The following is a 20665-nucleotide window of genomic DNA, read 5'->3' on the forward strand; positions in this document are numbered from 1 at the left end:
CAGGTGTCAATCCATATCTGCCAAGTGACCCTATGTACGGGGAACAGTCCCTATTCTGCTCTGTGTCAGTGTGTATCATGGTCCCTGAGGACAGGTGTCAATCCATACCTGCCAAGTGAGCCTATGTAGGGGTAACAGTCTCTATTCTGCTCTGTGTCAGTGTGTATCATGGTCTCTGAGGACAGGTGTCAATCCATATCTCCCAAGTGACCCTATGTAGGGGGAACAGTCCCTATTCTGCTCTGTGTCCGTGTGCATCAGGGGCTCTGAGGACAGGTGTCAATCCATATGTCAAGGTGTCAATATGTCATATGTCAGGTGTCAATCCATATCCATTGTGATTTAGGAATGTTAGGTGATTTCTGCCCTTTATGGATTAAAACCAGACTCTGCATCAACTGTGTAATTTTCCATGGGAGTTTTGCCATGGATCCCCCTCCGGCATGCCACAGTCCAGGTGTTAGTCCCTTTGAAACAACTTTTCCATCACTTTTGTGGCCAGAAAGAGTCCCTGTTGGTTTTAAAATTCGCCTGCCCATTGAAGTCAATGGCGGTTCGCGAACATTTGAGGAAGTTCGAGTTCGCCGTTCGCGAACCGAAAATGTCGGGTTCGCGACATCACTAGTAATTTGGCGTTCTACTTGAAGTCACATCCGTCCTCTCACATGGTGGAATACTTAATTCACATTTTTTCTCAAGTGTTCCACACTGGGCTTATGTCACTCCCCGTAGGTACCTTGGAATGTCCCAATCTCCTATCTGCTATGGATGAACCACATACAGTAGACAATCTTATTGGGAATGAAGTTCAAAAGGGTTTCATGATAGGCCCTTTTTCCTCCCCCCACTTCACCTCCTGGCGCACAAATCCAATCGGGATAGCCACCAGCAAATACTCCAATAAAAAAACGTCTTATCATTGCTCTGTCTGCTCCTCATTCATCCACAAACCCATGCCTAAACTCCCTCATACCATCCACCAAATTCACTCTACACTATACCACCGTTTATAATGCTATACAAGCAATCTTGAAAGCTGGTAAAGCTGGCTCAGTAAGAGCGATACCTCCAATGCCTTAAAGTTGCTACCTATCCCTCTTTATGGCATGTTCATGGGGTAAAGTGGAGAGAGAAATATTACTTTGCTATCAGACTCACTTTGGGGCAAAGAGTAGCCCCAAAATATTTGACACATTTGCTGAGACTCTCTGATGGCTTCTCCTAAACATCACTAGGTGATACACTATCTAGATGACTTTTTAATGGTGGAAAATAGCAACAGCACTCTTACAAGTCTAAAGAGCACTACAGCACTGTTTTCTACTCTAGGCATTCCTCTGTCACAAGAGAAAACTACTGAACCCACCACCAGACTTAATTTCCTAGGTATCACACTGAATTCCGGTACAGTCAAGTCTTCCTGAGGATAAGCTTGTGTGCATTCGTGTAGACGTGAAAAGGTTCCTTCAGCTAGGAACTTGCACTCGAAAAGACCTACAATCTTTGTTAGGTTTTTTAATCTTCGCCATGCGCATTATTCCTCAGGGGAGATCATTTATTTCTAGACTGTTACACTTATTACCAGGTCTGCCCGACGGGGATATTGGTCACTTAGACCCTTCAGCAAAGGCAGACCTGGTCATGGGGCATGAGTTCCTAGAGCACTGGAATCGGATTTTAATGTTCCTTCCGCCAGTATCTGACCAATCCTCAGTCTTTTGGACAGATGCAGCCGCTAATACTGGGTTTGCAGCTATCTACAAAATTCACTGGTTAAGAGATTGCTGGCCGAAAGACACTCGATCTACCTTCCTTTCGCGAGACATCGGCATTATTCGAAATTTACCCGATTCACATGGGACAATTCCTGGTCGGTCATGGCAGTCAAATGTTATACCGACAACATGGCAGCCTGCAACATTATTAAGGTTCGATCATCTTCGTTGACCATTATGAGGTTAGTTCGCAGGCTGACCTGGTTGGCTGCCACATTTCAGTTCTTCCTCTACTGTGAATACATACCAGGCTACTCCAAGTCTGCCGCTGACACTTTGTCCCATTGTAAATTGCAGGAATTCTTTGTTTTTCACCCAACAGCCAACAAATACCTGACTTAAACTTTGGATTTCAACAATTGAATCCTGGACTAGCCCGGCTATTGGCACACGGCAAGGAATTAGCACAAGTAGCCTTGCTCGCAAACACTAAGAGAACATACGATAGAGCCATGGTAATTTTTTTAGAGGTTCACCGTAGAATTTAACATTCTTGATCATTCGATTCAAACCATGGTTGCATTTGCCACATTTTGCCACCTTCATCTAAAACTTTCATACAACACTGTCAAACTCTACCTATCAGGCATACAACATCACGTTTTGACAGCCATGCCAAATCATACTCCTTTTCTTTCTGCTTACCCAGTAAAGAATATATTAAAATGTATAAATAAATTAGATCATCACACTACACAAAAACGTTTACCCATAGATGGGGAGAAATTCCGGGAGTTATCAGACTTACTGGACACACTACCATTTGAACCCCATACAAACCTGGTTATAAAAACCTCTATGTACATAGCTTTCTATGGATTCCTGGGACCTAGAGAATTCATGATTACAGCCCAATCAATCAGTCAATTATGTCTCATCATAAAAGACTTAAAAAAGGTGAACGATCACTATCTCCTGTGACTCAGGCATTCTAAAACCAAACCATTAGGCCATCCACTAGAAGTACCCTTCTACCCTACTGGGAATCACTGGTGCCCTGTTAAAGTCTTAGACACTTACCTAGTACAGGTTAAGGACAATCCCAGCCACTCTCCACTTTTTACACTACTAGGCAGTCCTCTAACTACTTCTAAATTCATGTTCTACATTAGAACTCTGTGCATTAAATAGGTTGGGACCCTGCCTCTTATTCGGGACATACGTTCAGAATAGGGGCCGCATCAGCCGCATCCAGTATCAATACTCCAGTACATATCATTAAAAAATTAGGACATTGGAAATCTGCAATATACAATAGATACATACCGCAACCAGAAAAAGAGTTATGGCTAGCGTTTAAAAATCTTGTATTATAATCTTGTTGGTAATAAAGTGTGTTTCTTCTGCATTTCTTTTTGCCCTGTTTTTTTTACAGGCCTACCCCTACGTCGGTTTCGGCACACCAGACCGACTTGATTCAATCACAAGGTATTTCACGGTCCCTATATTAACCGACCACAAGTTTTAAGGCTGCAGGCCTGTATTTGTGGGAGGAGTAAGCGTTCCTATAAAAACGCTACTCCCCTTTCTTACCTTCGCCGTGACGTACGCAGTTCACCCCACCCACCTCACCCTCTTCATACCTAAACAATCCCTTTGAGGGGCCCTCTTTTTTTACAGGCATACCCCCTACGTCGGTTTTGGCACACCACACCGACTTGATCCAATCACAAGGTATTTCACGGTCCCTATATTAACTGACCACAAGTTTTAAGGCTGCAGGCCTGTATTTGTGGGAGGAATAAGTGTTCCTATAAAAACGCTACTCCCCCTTCTTACCTTCGCCGTGACGTACGCAGTTCACCCCACCCACCTCACCCTCTTCATACCTAAACAATCCCTTTGGGGGGCCCTCTTTTTTGCAGGCATACCCCCTACATCGGTTTCGGCACACCACACCGACTTGATCCAATCACAAGGTATTTCATGGTCCCTATATTAACTGACCAAAAATATAAATATATATACACACACAAAAACAAGATCTAGATAAATACCCAAATGGGTCGAAACGTCAATTTGATTTGTAGCACAGTTGATTTTTGTAAGACACAATAAAAACACCATTTGAATGATTTGAAGACATGTGAGTGCTTCTTAAACTGTTTTTGTACATATCTAATGTAGGATTGAACCCAGGCTGGAGTGACAAGTAATATATATATATATATATATATATATATATATATATATAAAAACAATATTACAATATTTGGAAAACTTATCCAACAATATTAAATCAAGGTTTTAAATTGTGAGTTTAAATAAATATGTAGCTCACATGGATTTCTTCATAAACAATGTTAATAATTTACTCATGTTAATGTATCAGTTCCTGGCTGCTACAGCATTTTAGGAAAAGGGATATTTTAACATACAATTACTATTAAAATCCATAGTACTTATCCTGTTGGATTTCATATGAAGCAGGGAGACTCTGACACTTAAAAAAAATTATCTAACAGATATTTGCCATGTTATCCCTATATGAAGTGCTGAACCTATAGGAAAAAAATATCTAGTTTTAAGAAATATGTACTGTGTTCATGTTGTTGTTGTTTCCTACTATTAGTTAATCTGAGCACTGAATGTGTATTGTTAGATTAACTTTATATCTATCTTTTCTTACTTTTTACAGACTGTGAATTCTATATAACGTTGTATTGAAAACAAAAGCTTCCAAAAACGGATGAATTATGGACAACATTTCCATGACGGAATATGAGGATATCCCAGTCTGGTCAGAATCATTTGTTTATGATGACAGGGACCATGTGCATGTAGTTATATTTTCTTCTTATTTTGACATTTTGATGATGGAATGTTTGGGGATTTCTATAATGCGTTGGACCTGCTGTTATATAGCATTATTTAACGCATAAGTGCTCTGACAAATTCATTTCAAGCTTGTCACATACTTCTTCATATGTTAAGCATTAATTTGTTTCGTTTTGTAAACATGACTGATATAATTATGTTTCTTTGCAGGGATTTACCAGAAAATGGAACATGTGAAGATAGCGTAGACATGAGTCTCATGCTACATTATTCCCTTATCCCCTCGGTAAGTACATGATAAAAATAATCTTGAAAAGTTATAGTTACAGGTCACACCCCACACTCTTGATTTAAGAGGCTCTGTCACGGATAAATAGAATCTTATTTTATCCCGAGAATGAATGCCTTTTTCATGCATGGCAATACCTTACTGGCTTTAGCCATTGCTGATTGACATTGCACATTGTTGCATAGATTGTTGCCTATAACAATTCCCAAGTCCTTCTCGTGAATTGTTATCATTGCATAATACTAGTGCACAGAATAAATTGATACTTGAAGTGTTAAAAGGCATGTTTTTATTTTCACAGTGAAACTGCATATCAAATGCAGATCACTTATTAACACAATGAGTCTGGATTATGTTATGTCAATCAAAATAAATTAAATGGAGCTTGGTCAGAGAGTCCAGATAGCATCTCAGGGGGGTGTGGCTACGCAACCGAGTTGAATGGCTGCACATCTATAAGACTCCTCCAACACCATACAGCCCGGAGCTCAAAATAATCAGTCTACTGAGCACTACTAAACAGCTACAGACACATCATGTCCCAGATGCACAAGCCCAAGTTGGCACAAGCGGACCGGGCATCCTTCTTGGCTAAACCGTCCGCAAGCAAAATGCAGGCAGGCCTCAGCATAGGCCAAGATGGCGATGACTCCCGATCCCACGAGACATCGCTCTCTCCTCTGGCCTCCCTTAGCTCCCTCCAGGAGGAGAGCCCTCTCACCACTCTACAACTCTCTTCAACCATCAGGGAACTGATGGATGAATTGCTGCAGACACTGGCTAATAATCTCAGAAGAGAGATGCAGGAGGTGGGCCTCAGGACCTCACAAGTAGAAAACAAAATGGGCGAATTTACAGAAGCCCACAACAGCTTAGCAGATAAGCTTCAGGAGTTGGATGATATCCTGGAGGAGAAAAAATTAAAGCTGGTTGAGTCCCAGTCTAGAAGGAATAATCTCCTCATATGTGGAGTCCCTGAATCGGTCTCTAACGATGGTCTACAATCCTACCTTCTGGACCTGTTCCAGGTATTAATGCTTGAAATAGACCCAGACCAGCTCTTGGTAGACAGAGCGCACCGACTCCGCAGGCCCAAACACCTTCCACCATCAGTGGCTAGAGATGTCATGACGAGGGTGCACTTCTTCCATGCGAAGGAAGGATCGTTAAAGCCATTAGAAAATCAGGACTGACTTAACCATATACCACCATCAAAATATTTGCGGACTTGTCTGCCTCAACCCTGCAATTTCGTAGTGAAATGTCACCGATCACCTCTACGCTAAGAACGAACAACCTGAAGTCCAGATGGGGATATCCCTCAAAGCTTCTAGTCCACCACCAGGGGCCAATGGACTCCATCGTGTCACCAGAGAAAGGTCTTGGCAAACTGCCACTTCCTCACCTCCCTCAAGGGGTTCTGGCCAAGGTCCCTCGTATGTCACCAGAATGGACTGTTACGAGTTTCTGATCTTTCAGGAATTGGTATCGTATCACACAATGTATGTTTCTTGTGTTCTGCCTCTCCTTATTGCCTCTGGCATAATCTCAATGTTTGATAGCCAGGACTCATAGACAACATTGTTTCCACCACTTTACAATACCTTAGCACTCACACTCTGCAGGTACGTACCTGGTTAGATTTCGACTCTGCCCAATTCACTTTAGTAAAGGCTTTAGTACTATTCTGGGTATGAACGTTTCAGGTTGACACTCTACTACTGGTTATATACATGTTTTAGATAAACTATGACTACAAAAAAGGAAAAGAAAAATACACAAAACCACAAAAAAAAAACAATAAAAATTAGAGCCCTATCCCGATACCCTGAGCATTGTCGCCAACAGGGTGTCTTACACACACGTTTGACATATGTTACACAGTTCAATGAGCTCTGAGCTCGACTTCTACACGTGGTATTGTTATCTCTCGACAGACGGAATTTTCCACCGCTAACACCTAAGACTGTAACTATAAAAGTTACTCCTTGTCTTTGCTCACAAGGTGTGAACTGTTGTATTTTTTGTTTTTTTGTTGTGTTTCTGTTTCCCATCATTTCCTTTCCTTACCAGTACTATTCGTTGACCAGTGCTACGCACATCTCAGGATATCCCACACTACAAATGAACAACTCATTGTTAGCATTCGAACATATCTCTTACTTTACAAAACTACTTACCAATAATGTGAAGGGATTAAATAGCCCTGGTAAAAGGAGACTACTTCTCCAAACTCTTATACAATAGAAAATAGACATTGTATGTGTGCAGGAGACACATTTTATCAAGAAATGCATGCCGGTAATTTTTACCAAAATATTCCCTTCCAAATTTCATGCACTCTCTGATAACAAAAGTAAGGGCAGATCTATTCTTATACACAGAGAAGTGGCCTTCACCCTCCAAAAACAATATACAGATCCCCAAAGAAGATTCATTGTAGTCTTAGGTTTATTTAACAACCTCCAATACACTCTTGTCTCTGCATATTTTCTAAATGTGGAATCAAAGTCCTTCCTCCATACCTTGTTAAGTATAGTTGATGAATGTCTCCAGGGGGGACTTATCCTATGTGGGGATTTTAAGTGTATTCAGTGACAATGGATACGTCTGCTACTCCCTCAGGAAACAGGAGACAGTGACTAGTGTAAAAAACAAAATAAATTACTCTCCAATTATGGTATCTACGATGGCTGGAGAGTTCTCCACCTGTTGGAATGGGACTATACCTTTCATTCAAGAGCACACTGTCAAGACTACTATATGACCTTTAACAAACCACCTCTTTTACAGGTAGGGTTTTGTCACAGATCTCACCGCAACCACAGCCTTTTAGGGTATACAAAGTCCAGGACACATTCAGTTCGGTTTTCCTTTTTATTTGATAGGAAAAACAGGTGCTTTAAATAATAATAAACAAAACAAAATTCCTTGCTATTACTAGACAGAAATCACTATCTATAATTGGGTGGCTTTCCCACTTACCAATTTTTCAAAAAAACGAAATAGATTTACAATAAACACAATTGTTGTTCTCTCTCCTTCAGCTCTCCTAGCTGGCTTTTTCTCCCTCACTCTGCAGCAGGCTGATCTCTTCTTTTAAAGGCCTGCCTGCTAATTGACCAGCTACAGGTGAGTGCCAATTAGTTAACTTTTAAGTTAAATCCACATTCTGGTCTGTTACACAGCAACTAGTGCTGTTGGAGCATTGGCCCATGCTGCTCTCCAAATGCTCCGCCCCAGGGACCCATACCGTGTTTTGCAGAGCATCAGCAATGTATATTGCAAACTTAACATCTCTCTCTGGTGCATTTAACTGAAAATTCTCTGGCTGCTGTTTAGCAAATCAGGCCTGATGTATCTTCCATCAACCACTATTCCACTTTTTCTCTCACAGACCCAACATGCAAAACTATGTAATACACAATAAACAAGGATAACGTATACTGGGCCTTAGAATGGCCAGACTTAACATAAATAAAGAATTGACAAAATACAAGACAAGGTCAGGGACACAGAAAGAGACACAACGAGGAAACAAGCCAAAAGTCAAGGATACCAGAAATACGGGAAAGTCAAAGTACAAGCCAAAGTCAAATACCAAAAAGAACTAGAATTGGAACACACTCTCTGTTAACCAACTAGTGGAAACCATGACAGAACACTGACCAAATGCTATTTTGAGTTTAAATAACCGTCCTAAGGCTATGATTGGTTGTACATAGCCTTTGACCCCAAAACATGCGTTCGCGTCATTTGTGTGACGTCACGCCATCTTTGTTGAGTACAGAGGCGGGGCTATATTGTTTTGTGGGACCGCAGTTGCCACCATTCATTAGAACGCCGCACCGGATGGGGGTCGCTCCATGAGGGTGCTGAATGGCAAGCTGACATGCCTTAGGTACGTTTTTTATTATTTTAACAGCATGACTGCAGCGATTGGATGAGGCCATGCTGTGTGGAGGTGAGAGGGACGTGACAATACCCCCCATTTGAAGACTGCCCACCGGGCAGGCAGAACCAGGCTTGAAAGGATACCGGGCATGGGAAGAACAGATAAGGCAACCAGCATGCACTTCAGTAGCAGGAACCCAGCAATGGTCAGCAGGTCCATAACCCTTCCAGTCAACAAAATACTGTAAAGAACCCAGAGAAAACCTGGATTCAATGATAGAGCAAAGCTCGTATTCCTTGTGTCCAGCAACAACCAAAGGAGGAGGAGGATTAGAGAGAGTGGGATATCTATTACAGATAAGAGGTTTAAGCAAAGATACATGAAATGTATTAGGTATATGTAGAGTGGCAGGGAGAGCAAGAGAATAAGATACAGGATTAATCCTCTGAATAACACAAAAGGGACCAATAAACCTGGGAGCAAACTTCATGGTAGGAACCTTAAGCTTGATATGACGTGTGGAAAGCCATACCTTGTCACCTACTTGGTAAACAGGGTTGGCACCACGCCGCTTATCAGCCTGAAATTTGAAACGAGCAGCCGCTGTCTCCAATGCTGTAAGGACCTTCGTCCAAATATCCCGTATAAAAAGTGAGATGATCATCAAATGCAGGAATAGCGCTACCAGAGAATACAGCAGGGAGAATAGTGAGATGACGACCATTGTTGACAAAGTACGGACTAAGACCAGAGGAATCATGTGTAGCATTATTACTAGCGAATTTAGCCCATGGCAGTAGATCTGACTAGTTCTCATGTGTGCTATTTATAAAGCACCGTAAATACTGTTCCAAAGATTGGTTGGCCCTTTCAGCTGCACCATTGGTTTGAGGATGATAAGAAGATGAAAATTATAATTTAATACCCAACTGCTTATTGAATGCTCTCCAAAACCGTGACACAAACTGAGAGCCCCTGTCAGAAACCATATTCTGCGGAATACCATGCAACCTGAATATTTTGTGTATGAATATATGAACTAGTTCTTGGGAGGAAGGTTACTTCTTGAGCAGAACAAAATGTGCCATTTTAGAAAAACGATCAACAACCATTAGAATGGTGTCATAGCCTTTCAAAATCGGGAGTACCACAATAAAGTCCTTCGCTGAATGGGACCATGAAATATTGGGTATAGGAAGCGGTTGCAATAACCCACATTGCTGTTTATGAGGTACCTTAAAAACCGCACAAATAGTACATGCTTCCACATATTCTCCAATGTCTTTTCTAAGAGATGACCACCAAAATGATCTGGTGACAACGGACACAGTTGTATTTATACCAGGATGACCAGCTGTCACATTATCATGAAACACTCTTAGTATCTCTTTTCTTTCTGGGAAAAGTATAAACATCCTATCATGAGGTTTTTCACTAGGTGCCTGAGCCTGAGCTGCCATTATAGCACAGAGTAGAGGAGAAGATAGAGAAAGGACTGTAGAAGCAATAATACATTCAGGAGGTATGATGGGAGAGATTTCCTGCTCTTGTTCCTCCCCTATATCAAATTGCCTTGATAGGGCATCAGCCTTAATGTTTCTTGGACCTGATCTGTAGGCAATAATGAAATTAAAACGTGACTGGAATAGCGACCATCTAGCTTGTCTAGAAGACAGCCTTTTAAAGTCTCCAATGTACGCCAAGTTTTTGTGATCCGTAATAATCAGAAGTGGATCTTTAGAACCTTCCAAAAGATGTTGCCATTCTTTCAAAGCTAGGATAATGGTGGTTAACAATTCTCTGTTACCTATATCGTTGTTACGCTCTGCTGGTGACAATTTTTTAGAGAAACACCCACAAGGATGCAAAGGTGGGTTTCCTGATTCTCTCTCTCTGGGAAAGGACTAGGGATCGACCGATTATTGGTCCGGCCAATATTATCTGCCGATATTTTGTATTTTCGGCTATATCGGTATTGGTCCATAGAAATACCGATATTGCCGATAATACATACCAGGACCGCCGGGCCCATGACAAGCCTGCCTGTCCTGGGCCCGCAGAAAGCTCTTACTTACCTTCCTAGCAGCTCCCTTCAGCTCCCCTGTGTAAATCTCACCAGTCCCACGGCCATCAGAACGTTGCCACGGGTTACCATGGCAACGCTCCGCGTGACACACTGGCTGTGAGATTTAGACAGGGGAGCTGAAGGGAGCTGCTGGGAAGGTAAGTAAGAGCTTGCTGCGGGCCCTACTGCACAGTCTATGCCACTGGACCACCAAGGAATGCCATATCCCCCCTCCCTCGCCAAGTAAGAAGCAGGGGGGTGGGACTAAAAAAAATATATATATTTTGAAATATTCCAAAATAAATAAATAAAACAAATGCCCCCTCCCCTCCATTTTACACAAATTACATACCTACCTACAGAAACACACACACACACACACACTACACAAAAACACTGCATTCACTATACACACACTACACAAACACACACTCTGCATTACATAGCTGAAAAGAGACTTGCCTCCATTAAGCTCAACCTTCCTCACATTTGTTTTTTGCTGTTGATCTAAAAGAAGTAAAAAATAAAATAAAATAAAAAAACACACAGTTTGAAGCACTTCCAATTTTGCAACAAGCTAGGAAAAAAGTCCTTCTTGACCACAGAATGGCAGTCAGATGTATACTTAGATAAAGCAGTTATTACCCTACATTGAAAAATTATATCCTTGAATATTCTGTTTTTGCAAGTATGCATCTAGTAGCTGTTTGAACATCTGTATAGACTCTGATAAAACCACTTCTTCAGGCAGAGAATTCATCACATCCTTATTGTTCTTACAGTAAAAAAAAAAAATAATAATATTTGCCTTAGACCAGTGGTTCCCAAAACAGTCTTCATGGAACCTTAACCAGTCCTGGATTTAGGGATAACCCAGTTGTGTCTAAGGTGTTTTTATTAACAACAACAACAACAAAAAACACATTAGGCACAACTCTGTAATCCCTAAATCCAGGACTGGTTGTGGTTTCATGAGGACTGGGTTGAGAACCACTGCCTTAGACAAAATCTTCTTTATTCTGTCTAAATGCATGACCTTGTGTCCTATGTAAAGTCTGGTTTGTGACTAGATTTCCACACAATGGTTGTTTGTATTGGCCCCAAATATATTTGTATAATGATATAATATCCCCTCTCAGGTGATGTTTTTCTAAACTTAAGAGGTTTAAATTTGTTAACCTTTCTTCATAGCTGATATGTTCCATTCATTTTATTAATTTTGTAGCCTGCCTCTGTACTTTTTATAGTGCCATAATATCCTTTTTTAGAACAGGTGCCCAAAATTGCACAGTATATTCAACATGTGGTCTTACCAGTGATTTATAAAGAGTCAAAATGATATTCTCATCCCGAGAATAAATGCCCTTTTTCATGCATGACAATACCTTAGTGGCCTTAGCCACTGCTGATTGACATTGCACATTTTTGCATAGTTTGTTGTCTATAACAATTCCCAGGTCCTTTTCGTGTGTTGTTATCACTAATTCGCTTCTATTAAGGTTTTACGTTGCTTGTGCATTCTTTACACCGAAGTGCATATCTTTGCATTTTTCAACATTACATTTCATCTGCCATTTGAGTGCCCAGTCCCCCAGTCTATCTAAATCCCTCTGCAGCAAGGTAATATCTTGCTCACATTGTATTACTTTACAGAGTTTTGTGTCATCTGCAAACACTGAAACATAACTTTCAATGCTTTTTTCAGATCATTTATAAACATGTTAAATAGAAGGGGTCCCAGAACAGAACCCTGAGGGACACCACTTGCCACTTCTGTCCAGCTTGAAAATTTACCATTAATGACAACTCTTTATACTCTATTTTTAAGCCAATGTTCTACCCAAGAACAAGCATTTTCATCTAGACAGATTTCTTTGAGTTTGAACACTAATCTATTGTGTGTAACTGTATCAAATTCCTTGGCAAAATCCAAATAGATCACATCCACTGCAACACCCTGATCTATACTTCTACTTACTTCTTCATAGAACACAATCAAGTTAGTTTGACAGGACCTGTGCTTCATAAAACCATGCTGATTTTTGCTGATAACCATGTTCTTCTCATGGAATTCTTGAATAAGACTGGTCCCCTTAATACCTTTCAAATATTTTCCCAGCCACAGAAGTAAAGCTCACAGGTCTATAATTTCCAGGCAATGATTTTGAATCCTTTTTGCATATAGCTAACACATCTGCCTCCCTTCAATCCACCGGAACACTTCCTGAAAGAAAATAATCTTGAATGATTAAAAACAAAGGTTCACTTTTTTCTACACTTAGTTACTTAACCCCTTAAGGACCGGACTGTTTTTGCGATGTTGTACATTTGCGACCAGGCATCTTTTTACACTTTTGTGGTGTTTGTGTTTAGCTGTAATCTTCCACTCTCTCATTTACTGTTCCCATACAAATGATATATTATTTTTTTCAGGACAAAGGGGGCTTTCTTTACATACCATTATTTATAGAATCTCATGTAATTAAATTTTTGGCCACATGAGCAGGTAAGTAGGTAGATGACGCCCTCTGTCCTGCAGTTAAAGAAGGAACGTATCGGAAAAGACTCCCTATTCTCACTGTCAGTGAATTCCTTTGTTTTTTGGTCCATGAATTCGCATGCGCTACAGTGTCCACACTTATATGTTCCCTTTGGTAGGTAATCTTTGCTACCTCTTTTTAGGGGGGCTAAATGGCTGTGTACCAGAGTGTCTCGTAAGTTCCCTCCTCTCCGTGCTGTCACGGAGGGGAATGTGGTAACTACTTGTTTGACATCTGGATCAGATGTCAAAATTGGCCAGTATCGTTTTAGGGTGCCCATCATAAAGTCCCAGCCTGCATCAAATGTGGCAATGCATCGAATTAATTTATCATCTTGTTTCTGTGTTATGTCATCAGTAAGGAGACATTCTCGTTCGGTGCTGATTGCTCTGGTGTAGGCTCTCCGTAAGACCCTATTAGGGTAGCCCTTATCCTTAAATGCGCGTCTGAGTTCCCATGCTTTAATTTTAAAATCGTCTATGGAAGAACAGTTGCGTCTTAATCTTAAATACTGTCCAATTGGTATGTAGTCCCCCTAATTTGCTGGTAGATAGTACCGTTAAAGAGAAAGATGTTTTTGGTAAGGACAGTTCTGAGGATATTAGAAACAAATTCAGTGTATGCAGCTGGGAATTGTAATTCTTGTTCAAGAATAGTTTTGATGTTGTTAATTCCCTGTGTGTGGGGTATAGAGCTGTAAAGGGACTCCACATCCAGACTGCACAATGCTGCCTGATCTGGTATGGGGATATCCTTCAGAAAGTTGAGCATTTGTTTTGTGTCTCTTATGTACGATGGTAGCTTAGAAACGATAGGTGACAGAATCTTATCCAGAAATATACTCAAGTTCTGGGTCAGATTTCCACATCCTGATACAATCGGTCTACCTGATGGTTGGTCAAGGGACTTGTGGACTTTAGGTAAGCTATAGAAAGTTGAGAGTATAGGCTGTCTTACCAACATGAAATCAAATTTGTTTTTAGTGATCAGGTTGTCGTATAGAGCCTGATTCAACATAGCTTTTATTTCAGTGTAGAATTGCATGGTAGGGTCATGTTTAAGTGCTCGATAAGTATCTTTATCACTTAATAATTTGTGTACCATCTGTATGTAATTGGTATGATCCATAAGGACCACATTGCCGCCTTTATCAGACGGTTTGATCACCAATTGGTAGGTATAATATGTCTATATATCATTTATATATATACACATATATAATTATTATTTTTTTATTAACTTTAACTTTATTTTTTTTATGATTTTACAGTTGCAGGGAGACTGCCTGTCAGCACAGACAGGCCCCTGCAGGCAGACACATGGACACCTATTGTGGCCATGTGGTCACCCTGTTGAGCGATCACATGGCCCCAGGGGTCCTAATCTGCCATGGGTAGACTGTCTGGGCTGCAGGCAGTCTCCCCACAACGGGAGCAACGCCGATCGCCGCCGGGGGAACGACGGCGATCAGGTAAGTAACACCCCCATTTCAGGTTGTTTTTTTTTTAAAAGAATTTATGTACTTAAATATGCTTTGGGGTTGGTTTTGCTCTCTTTGGCTATCATTTTTTTAATTTTGAAGTTTAGCATTCATTATATACACACACAACACAAACAAACTGCATTCACCATACACACACCGCATTCACCACACACACTGCATTCACTTTACACATTCCACATACTACATTCACTATACACACACACTACGCAAACACACACTCTGCATTCATTATATACACACTACATAAAAACGCACTGCATTCACTATACACACACTACACAAACACACTCTGCATATACAGGGAGTGCAGAATTATTAGGCAAATGAGTATTTTGACCACATCATCCTCTTTATGCATGTTGTCTTACTCCAAGCTGTATAGGCTCGAAAGCCTACTACCAATTAAGCATATTAGGTGATGTGCATCTCTGTAATGAGAAGGGGTGTGGTCTAATGACATCAACACCCTATATCAGGTGTGCATAATTATTAGGCAACTTCCTTTCGTTTGGCAAAATGGGTCAAAAGAAGGACTTGACAGGCTCAGAAAAGTCAAAAATAGTGAGATATCTTGCAGAGGGATGCAGCACTCTTAAAATTGCAAAGCTTCTGAAGCGTGATCATCGAACAATCAAGCGTTTCATTCAAAATAGTCAACAGGGTCGCAAGAAGCGTGTGGAGAAACCAAGGCGCACAATAACTGCCCATGAACTGAGAAAAGTCAAGCGTGCAGCTGCCAAGATGCCACTTGCCACCAGTTTGGCCATATTTCAGAGCTGCAACATCACTGGAGTTCCCAAAAGCACAAGGTGTGCAATACTCAGAGACATGGCCAAGGTAAGAAAGGCTGAAAGACGACCACCACTGAACAAGACACACAAGCTGAAACGTCAAGACTGGGCCAAGAAATATCTCAAGACTGATTTTTCTAAGGTTTTATGGACTGATGAAATGAGAGTGAGTCTTGATGGGCCAGATGGATGGATTGGTAAAGGGCAGAGAGCTCCAGTCCGACTCAGACGCCAGCAAGGTGGAGGTGGAGTACTGGTTTGGGCTGGTATCATCAAAGATGAGCTTGTGGGGCCTTTTCGGGTTGAGGATGGAGTCAAGCTCAACTCCCAGTCCTACTGCCAGTTTCTGGAAGACACCTTATTCAAGCAGTGGTACAGGAAGAAGTCTGCATCCTTCAAGAAAAACATGATTTTCATGCAGGACAATGCTCCATCACACGCGTCCAAGTACTCCACAGCGTGGCTGGCAAGAAAGGGTATAAAAGAAGAAAATCTAATGACATGGCCTCCTTGTTCACCTGATCTGAACCCCATTGAGAACCTGTGATCCATCATCAAATGTGAGATTTACAAGGAGGGAAAACAGTACACCTCTCTGAACAGTGTCTGGGAGGCTGTGGTTGCTGCTGCACGCAATGTTGATGGTGAACAGATCAAAACACTGACAGAATCCATGGATGGCAGGCTTTTGAGTGTCCTTGCAAAGAAAGGTGGCTATATTGGTCACTGATTTGTTTTTGTTATGTTTTTGAATGTCAGAAATGTATATTTGTGAATGTTGAGATGTTATATTGGTTTCACTGGTAAAAAATAAATAATTGAAATGGGTATATATTTGTTTTTTGTTAAGTTGCCTAATAATTATGCACAGTAATAGTCACCTGCACACACAGATATCCCCCTAAAATAGCTATAACTAAAAACAAACTAAAAACTACTTCCAAAAATATTCAGCTTTGATATTAACGAGTTTTTTGGGTTCATTGAGAACATGGTTGTTGTTCAATAATAAAATGAATCCTCAAAAATACAACTTGCCTAATAATTCTGCACTCCCTGTATTATATACACACTACACAAATACACACCGCATCCACTACACACACACACACTACACAAACACACACAGCTCCCCTGTCTAAACACACTGCATCCACTACATGTGGCATGTATATTTTGTGCATTTGCCTTTAGAAATAGTTTATTTTTTAAAAATGGTAAATGTACAGAATATCAGTAAGTTATCGGCTATCGTCCTGAAAGTTCACAGATTATCGGTATCTGTATCGGCTCTAAAAAAAATTAATATCGGTCGATCCCTAATAGTGACCACTTCTCGTGTTAATTCAGTTCTCCATTCATGAACCTCCTTAATCCTTACCAAATTGTAAGAACTCCTAAGGTCGAGTTTGGTAAACATCTTAGCGTCCTGGAGTCTGTCAAACAATTCTAAGTTAAGGGGAATGGGATAAGCATTTTTGATGGTGATCTTGTTCAATGCCCTATAATCAATACAAGTTATCGGCTATATAAGTTATCGGCTATCGTCCTGAAAGTTCACAGATTATCGGTATCTGTATCGGCTCTAAAAAAAATCAATATCGGTCGATCCCTAATAGTGACCACTTCTCGTGTTAATTCAGTTCTCCATTCATGAACCTCCTTAATCCTTACCAAATTGTAAGAACTCCTAAGGTCGAGTTTGGTAAACATCTTAGCGTCCTGGAGTCTGTCAAACAATTCTAAGTTAAGGGGAATGGGATAAGCATTTTTGATGGTGATCTTGTTCAATGCCCTATAATCAATACATGGCCGTAACTCTATCTTTCTTGGATACAAAAGAACCCCGCACCTGCAGGTGAAGAAGATTTCCGTATCTGACCTTTTTGTAGAGACTCTTTAATGCAATCCTCCATAATCCTACTTTCCTGTGGTGATAAGGCATAAACTGCCCCCTTACGGGGCATAGTGCCGGGTAACAAATCTATGGAGCAATCATAAGATCTGTGAGGAGGCAGCGTATCGGTGTGACTTTTACTAAACACTTCTTTAACCTCCCAGTACTGCACAGGAATTTCATTGGCTGAGGCGTAGGAGTAGGTAGAGCAACAATGCCCACTCTTTTAGTAATGGGTAACTGTAACGGCTTACCTTGGTTGGGAGTCTGTAGCGCAGATATATGCTCACCCTTGTAATTAAACACAGGCCAAGGTGGTCAGGTAAGAACTCACCTGGCCTGTGAGTCTGTGCACAGGGGCTGTGCAGGTTAATGCTCCAAGTCGCAGTACAGAAACGGATAAACCAGGAGAGTAGTCGTGGGTAAGCCAGAGCGTGCCAGAAATCAAGATAAACGAGTAGAGAGCCGAGGTCAGAGGATGCCAGAAGTCAGGGTACAACGAAATAACAATCCAAGGTCAGGAATCAACAGGAGAACACTGGAACACAAAGCAGCAATACAGGAACCAGAGTCAATGAACTGACACTGCCCTCAGAGAGAGGTAGTGTCTTATACCTGGCTAATTGGTGATCACCCACAGGTGTGCTGAGAATGTTGGAATAGCCACAGAAAAACATCCAGCCCCCAGTGCTGGATACAAGGCAAGATTATACTTCAGGCAATTATTAGAGCTGTATAGTGGCTCAGAGGCAATAAAGGCAAGTACAGGATTGCAAAGTACCCAGGTTCAAGTCCCTCATTGGGCACTTCTGAGGCGACCTCTTCTGGCTGTCTGGATGTTGCGGTGAGAACCGTGACAGTAACATACATATCTTACTACATTGTTTATCCCATTCTAGTATTTCCCCCTTTGCCAAGTCAATATGAGGATTATGCTTAACAAGCCATGGGAATCCTAGTATAATGGGACAAGAAGGGGAAGCAATTATCTGAAATGTAATGATTTCTTTATGTAACGCTCCTATAGTAACAGTAATAGGCATAGTTTTGTGGGTAAGTAGAGGTTTAGAGAGAGGTCTCCCATCAATGGCCTTGATGGCCAAGGGTGATGATCTCTCCTTGATGGGTAGGAGGTGTTTACTGAAAAATTGTATGTCAATAAAGTTTCCTGCAGCACCTGAGTCCATCAGGGCTTTACATTAAAAATGTTTCTTGTTGCATAGAGCAGTAACATTACTAGTAACATCTACTTTTGGATAGTATCAGGGGACATATCCATCACACCTAAGACCGGTCCCCTAAGGGTTCTTAGGTGCGCAAGTTTTCCGGATGTATGGGGCAAGCATTTCTTATGTGTTCTTTCTTGCCACAGTATAAGCTAAGGCCCTCTTTTCTCCTAAACTGTCTTTCTGCCTCTGACAGTCTCATAACCCCTAACTGCATAGGTTCAGTTTCAGACTGCACAGGAGGGCCAGAAACAACAGGACTAGAGAAGCGAGGAGCTAATGACATATTCATATGTCTGGTTTTATTTCTAGTTATCTCCCTGTTCCTAAGTCGATCATCTATATGCATCACGTAAGTGATGTTTTCATTTAATCTCCCTGGTAGTTCTTTGGCTGCAATCTCATCAAGGATAGCTTTGGATAATCCCTCTGAGAATGTGGTGATTAATCCATTATTGGTCCAGTCTACCTCAGAAGCCAGGGTGCGGATTTCTATGGCATACTCTGAGGCAGGCCAGTTCCCTTGCTTGATACACATTAGGGCAGTGGAGGCATTGCTCTCCCTTTCCTATGGTTCAAACGTTATTTTGAATTCTGCAAGGAATTCCTGGTAATTATGGACAACAGTCTTATTACTCTCCCATAACTGGAGAGTAAAAGCCCATGCTGAGGCTTTACCTTGTAGTTGGTTCATTAAGTACCCAATTTTAGCTCTATCCGTGGGAAAAGACCAAGGTGAGGCTTCAAAATGATACTCAATATGATTAAGGAATCCCCGACATTCATGAATATTACCTTCAAAATGCGGGGGTGAAGATAGGGTGAGGTAGGTGCTCTATATACAATAGGTGTAGGTACAGTAGGTGGGGGTGTACCTGCCGAAGGGACCTCAGGCTGCAAATGAGCCGTACGTATTAGTAGCGTATTGAAAGCCATACGGTGATCATCCTCCTCTAGCTTTCTCTCACAAGCTACTATGTGCTGACACATATCTGCAGGATCTATGGCCCTGTCGTAATGTCAGGATTATATTGATCCAGCACGCAGAATCGTATCACACCCTAGAACTAAGGGTAACGACTTACCGGGCTTTAGAGCCAGACTTAACGAAGCCGAGAATAGTCAGAAAACTAGCCAAGGTCAGGGACACAGAACGAGACACAGCGATAAGGAGAAGCCAAAAGCCAAGGGTACCAGAAATCAGGGAAGTGAAAAAGAAGCCAAAGTAAAAAAACTGAAAAACACGATCAGGAACACACTCTCGGATAACCATCTAAGGGATACCACGACAGGGCAATGAGCTAAGGAATAAGTGAGTCTAAGTAACCCTCTTGCAGATCCGATTGGCTGTACCTAGCCCTTGACTCCAAAACTTGCGAATATACACAGGCCACTATATATACCCAAACACGCACAGACTGTTGAATACACACACGCACATGGCTGAATACACACAGACTGCTGAATACACGCATACACCGACTGCTAAATACACGCATATGCTGACTGCTGAGTACACACAGACAGACTGCTGAGTACACATACACAGACAGCTAAGTACACACATACAGACTGCTGAATGGACACAGGCTGCTGAACACACACATACATACAGAGTGCATACACACAGTACACTGAATACACACACACACACAAACACACACACACACACACACACACAGAGACTGCTAAATACACACAGAATGCTGAATAGATACACAGACTGCTGAATGCACACATGCTGCTGAATACACACAGATTGCTAAATACACACAAGCACAGACTGAATACACACATTGCTGAACACACAGAGAGACTGTTGAATACACACATTAGAGAAATGTGCAGATTGGATAGCTCCCCTTTAAAAAGAGAAAGGGGGAACGCTCCTAATCAACCTGGTAT

General features: G+C 41.4%; 1 protein-coding gene across 2 annotated transcripts in view; it reads left to right on the plus strand.

The window, feature by feature from the left end:
• The window catches only part of LOC134611411 (stimulated by retinoic acid gene 6 protein-like), a 236127-nt gene that overhangs the window by 33519 nt on the left and 181943 nt on the right, over positions 1-20665 (plus strand). For both annotated transcript variants that reach the window (XM_063455276.1, XM_063455277.1), the window contains exons 2-3: positions 4414-4515; positions 4764-4839. In XM_063455276.1, the coding sequence (XP_063311346.1) occupies positions 4472-4515; positions 4764-4839 (120 nt within the window). In that variant the 5' untranslated portion in view covers positions 4414-4471. The remainder of the gene's footprint in view (positions 1-4413; positions 4516-4763; positions 4840-20665) is intronic.

Source organism: Pelobates fuscus, chromosome 5 (genome assembly GCF_036172605.1).
Source record: "Pelobates fuscus isolate aPelFus1 chromosome 5, aPelFus1.pri, whole genome shotgun sequence".
NCBI lineage: Eukaryota > Metazoa > Chordata > Amphibia > Anura > Pelobatidae > Pelobates > Pelobates fuscus.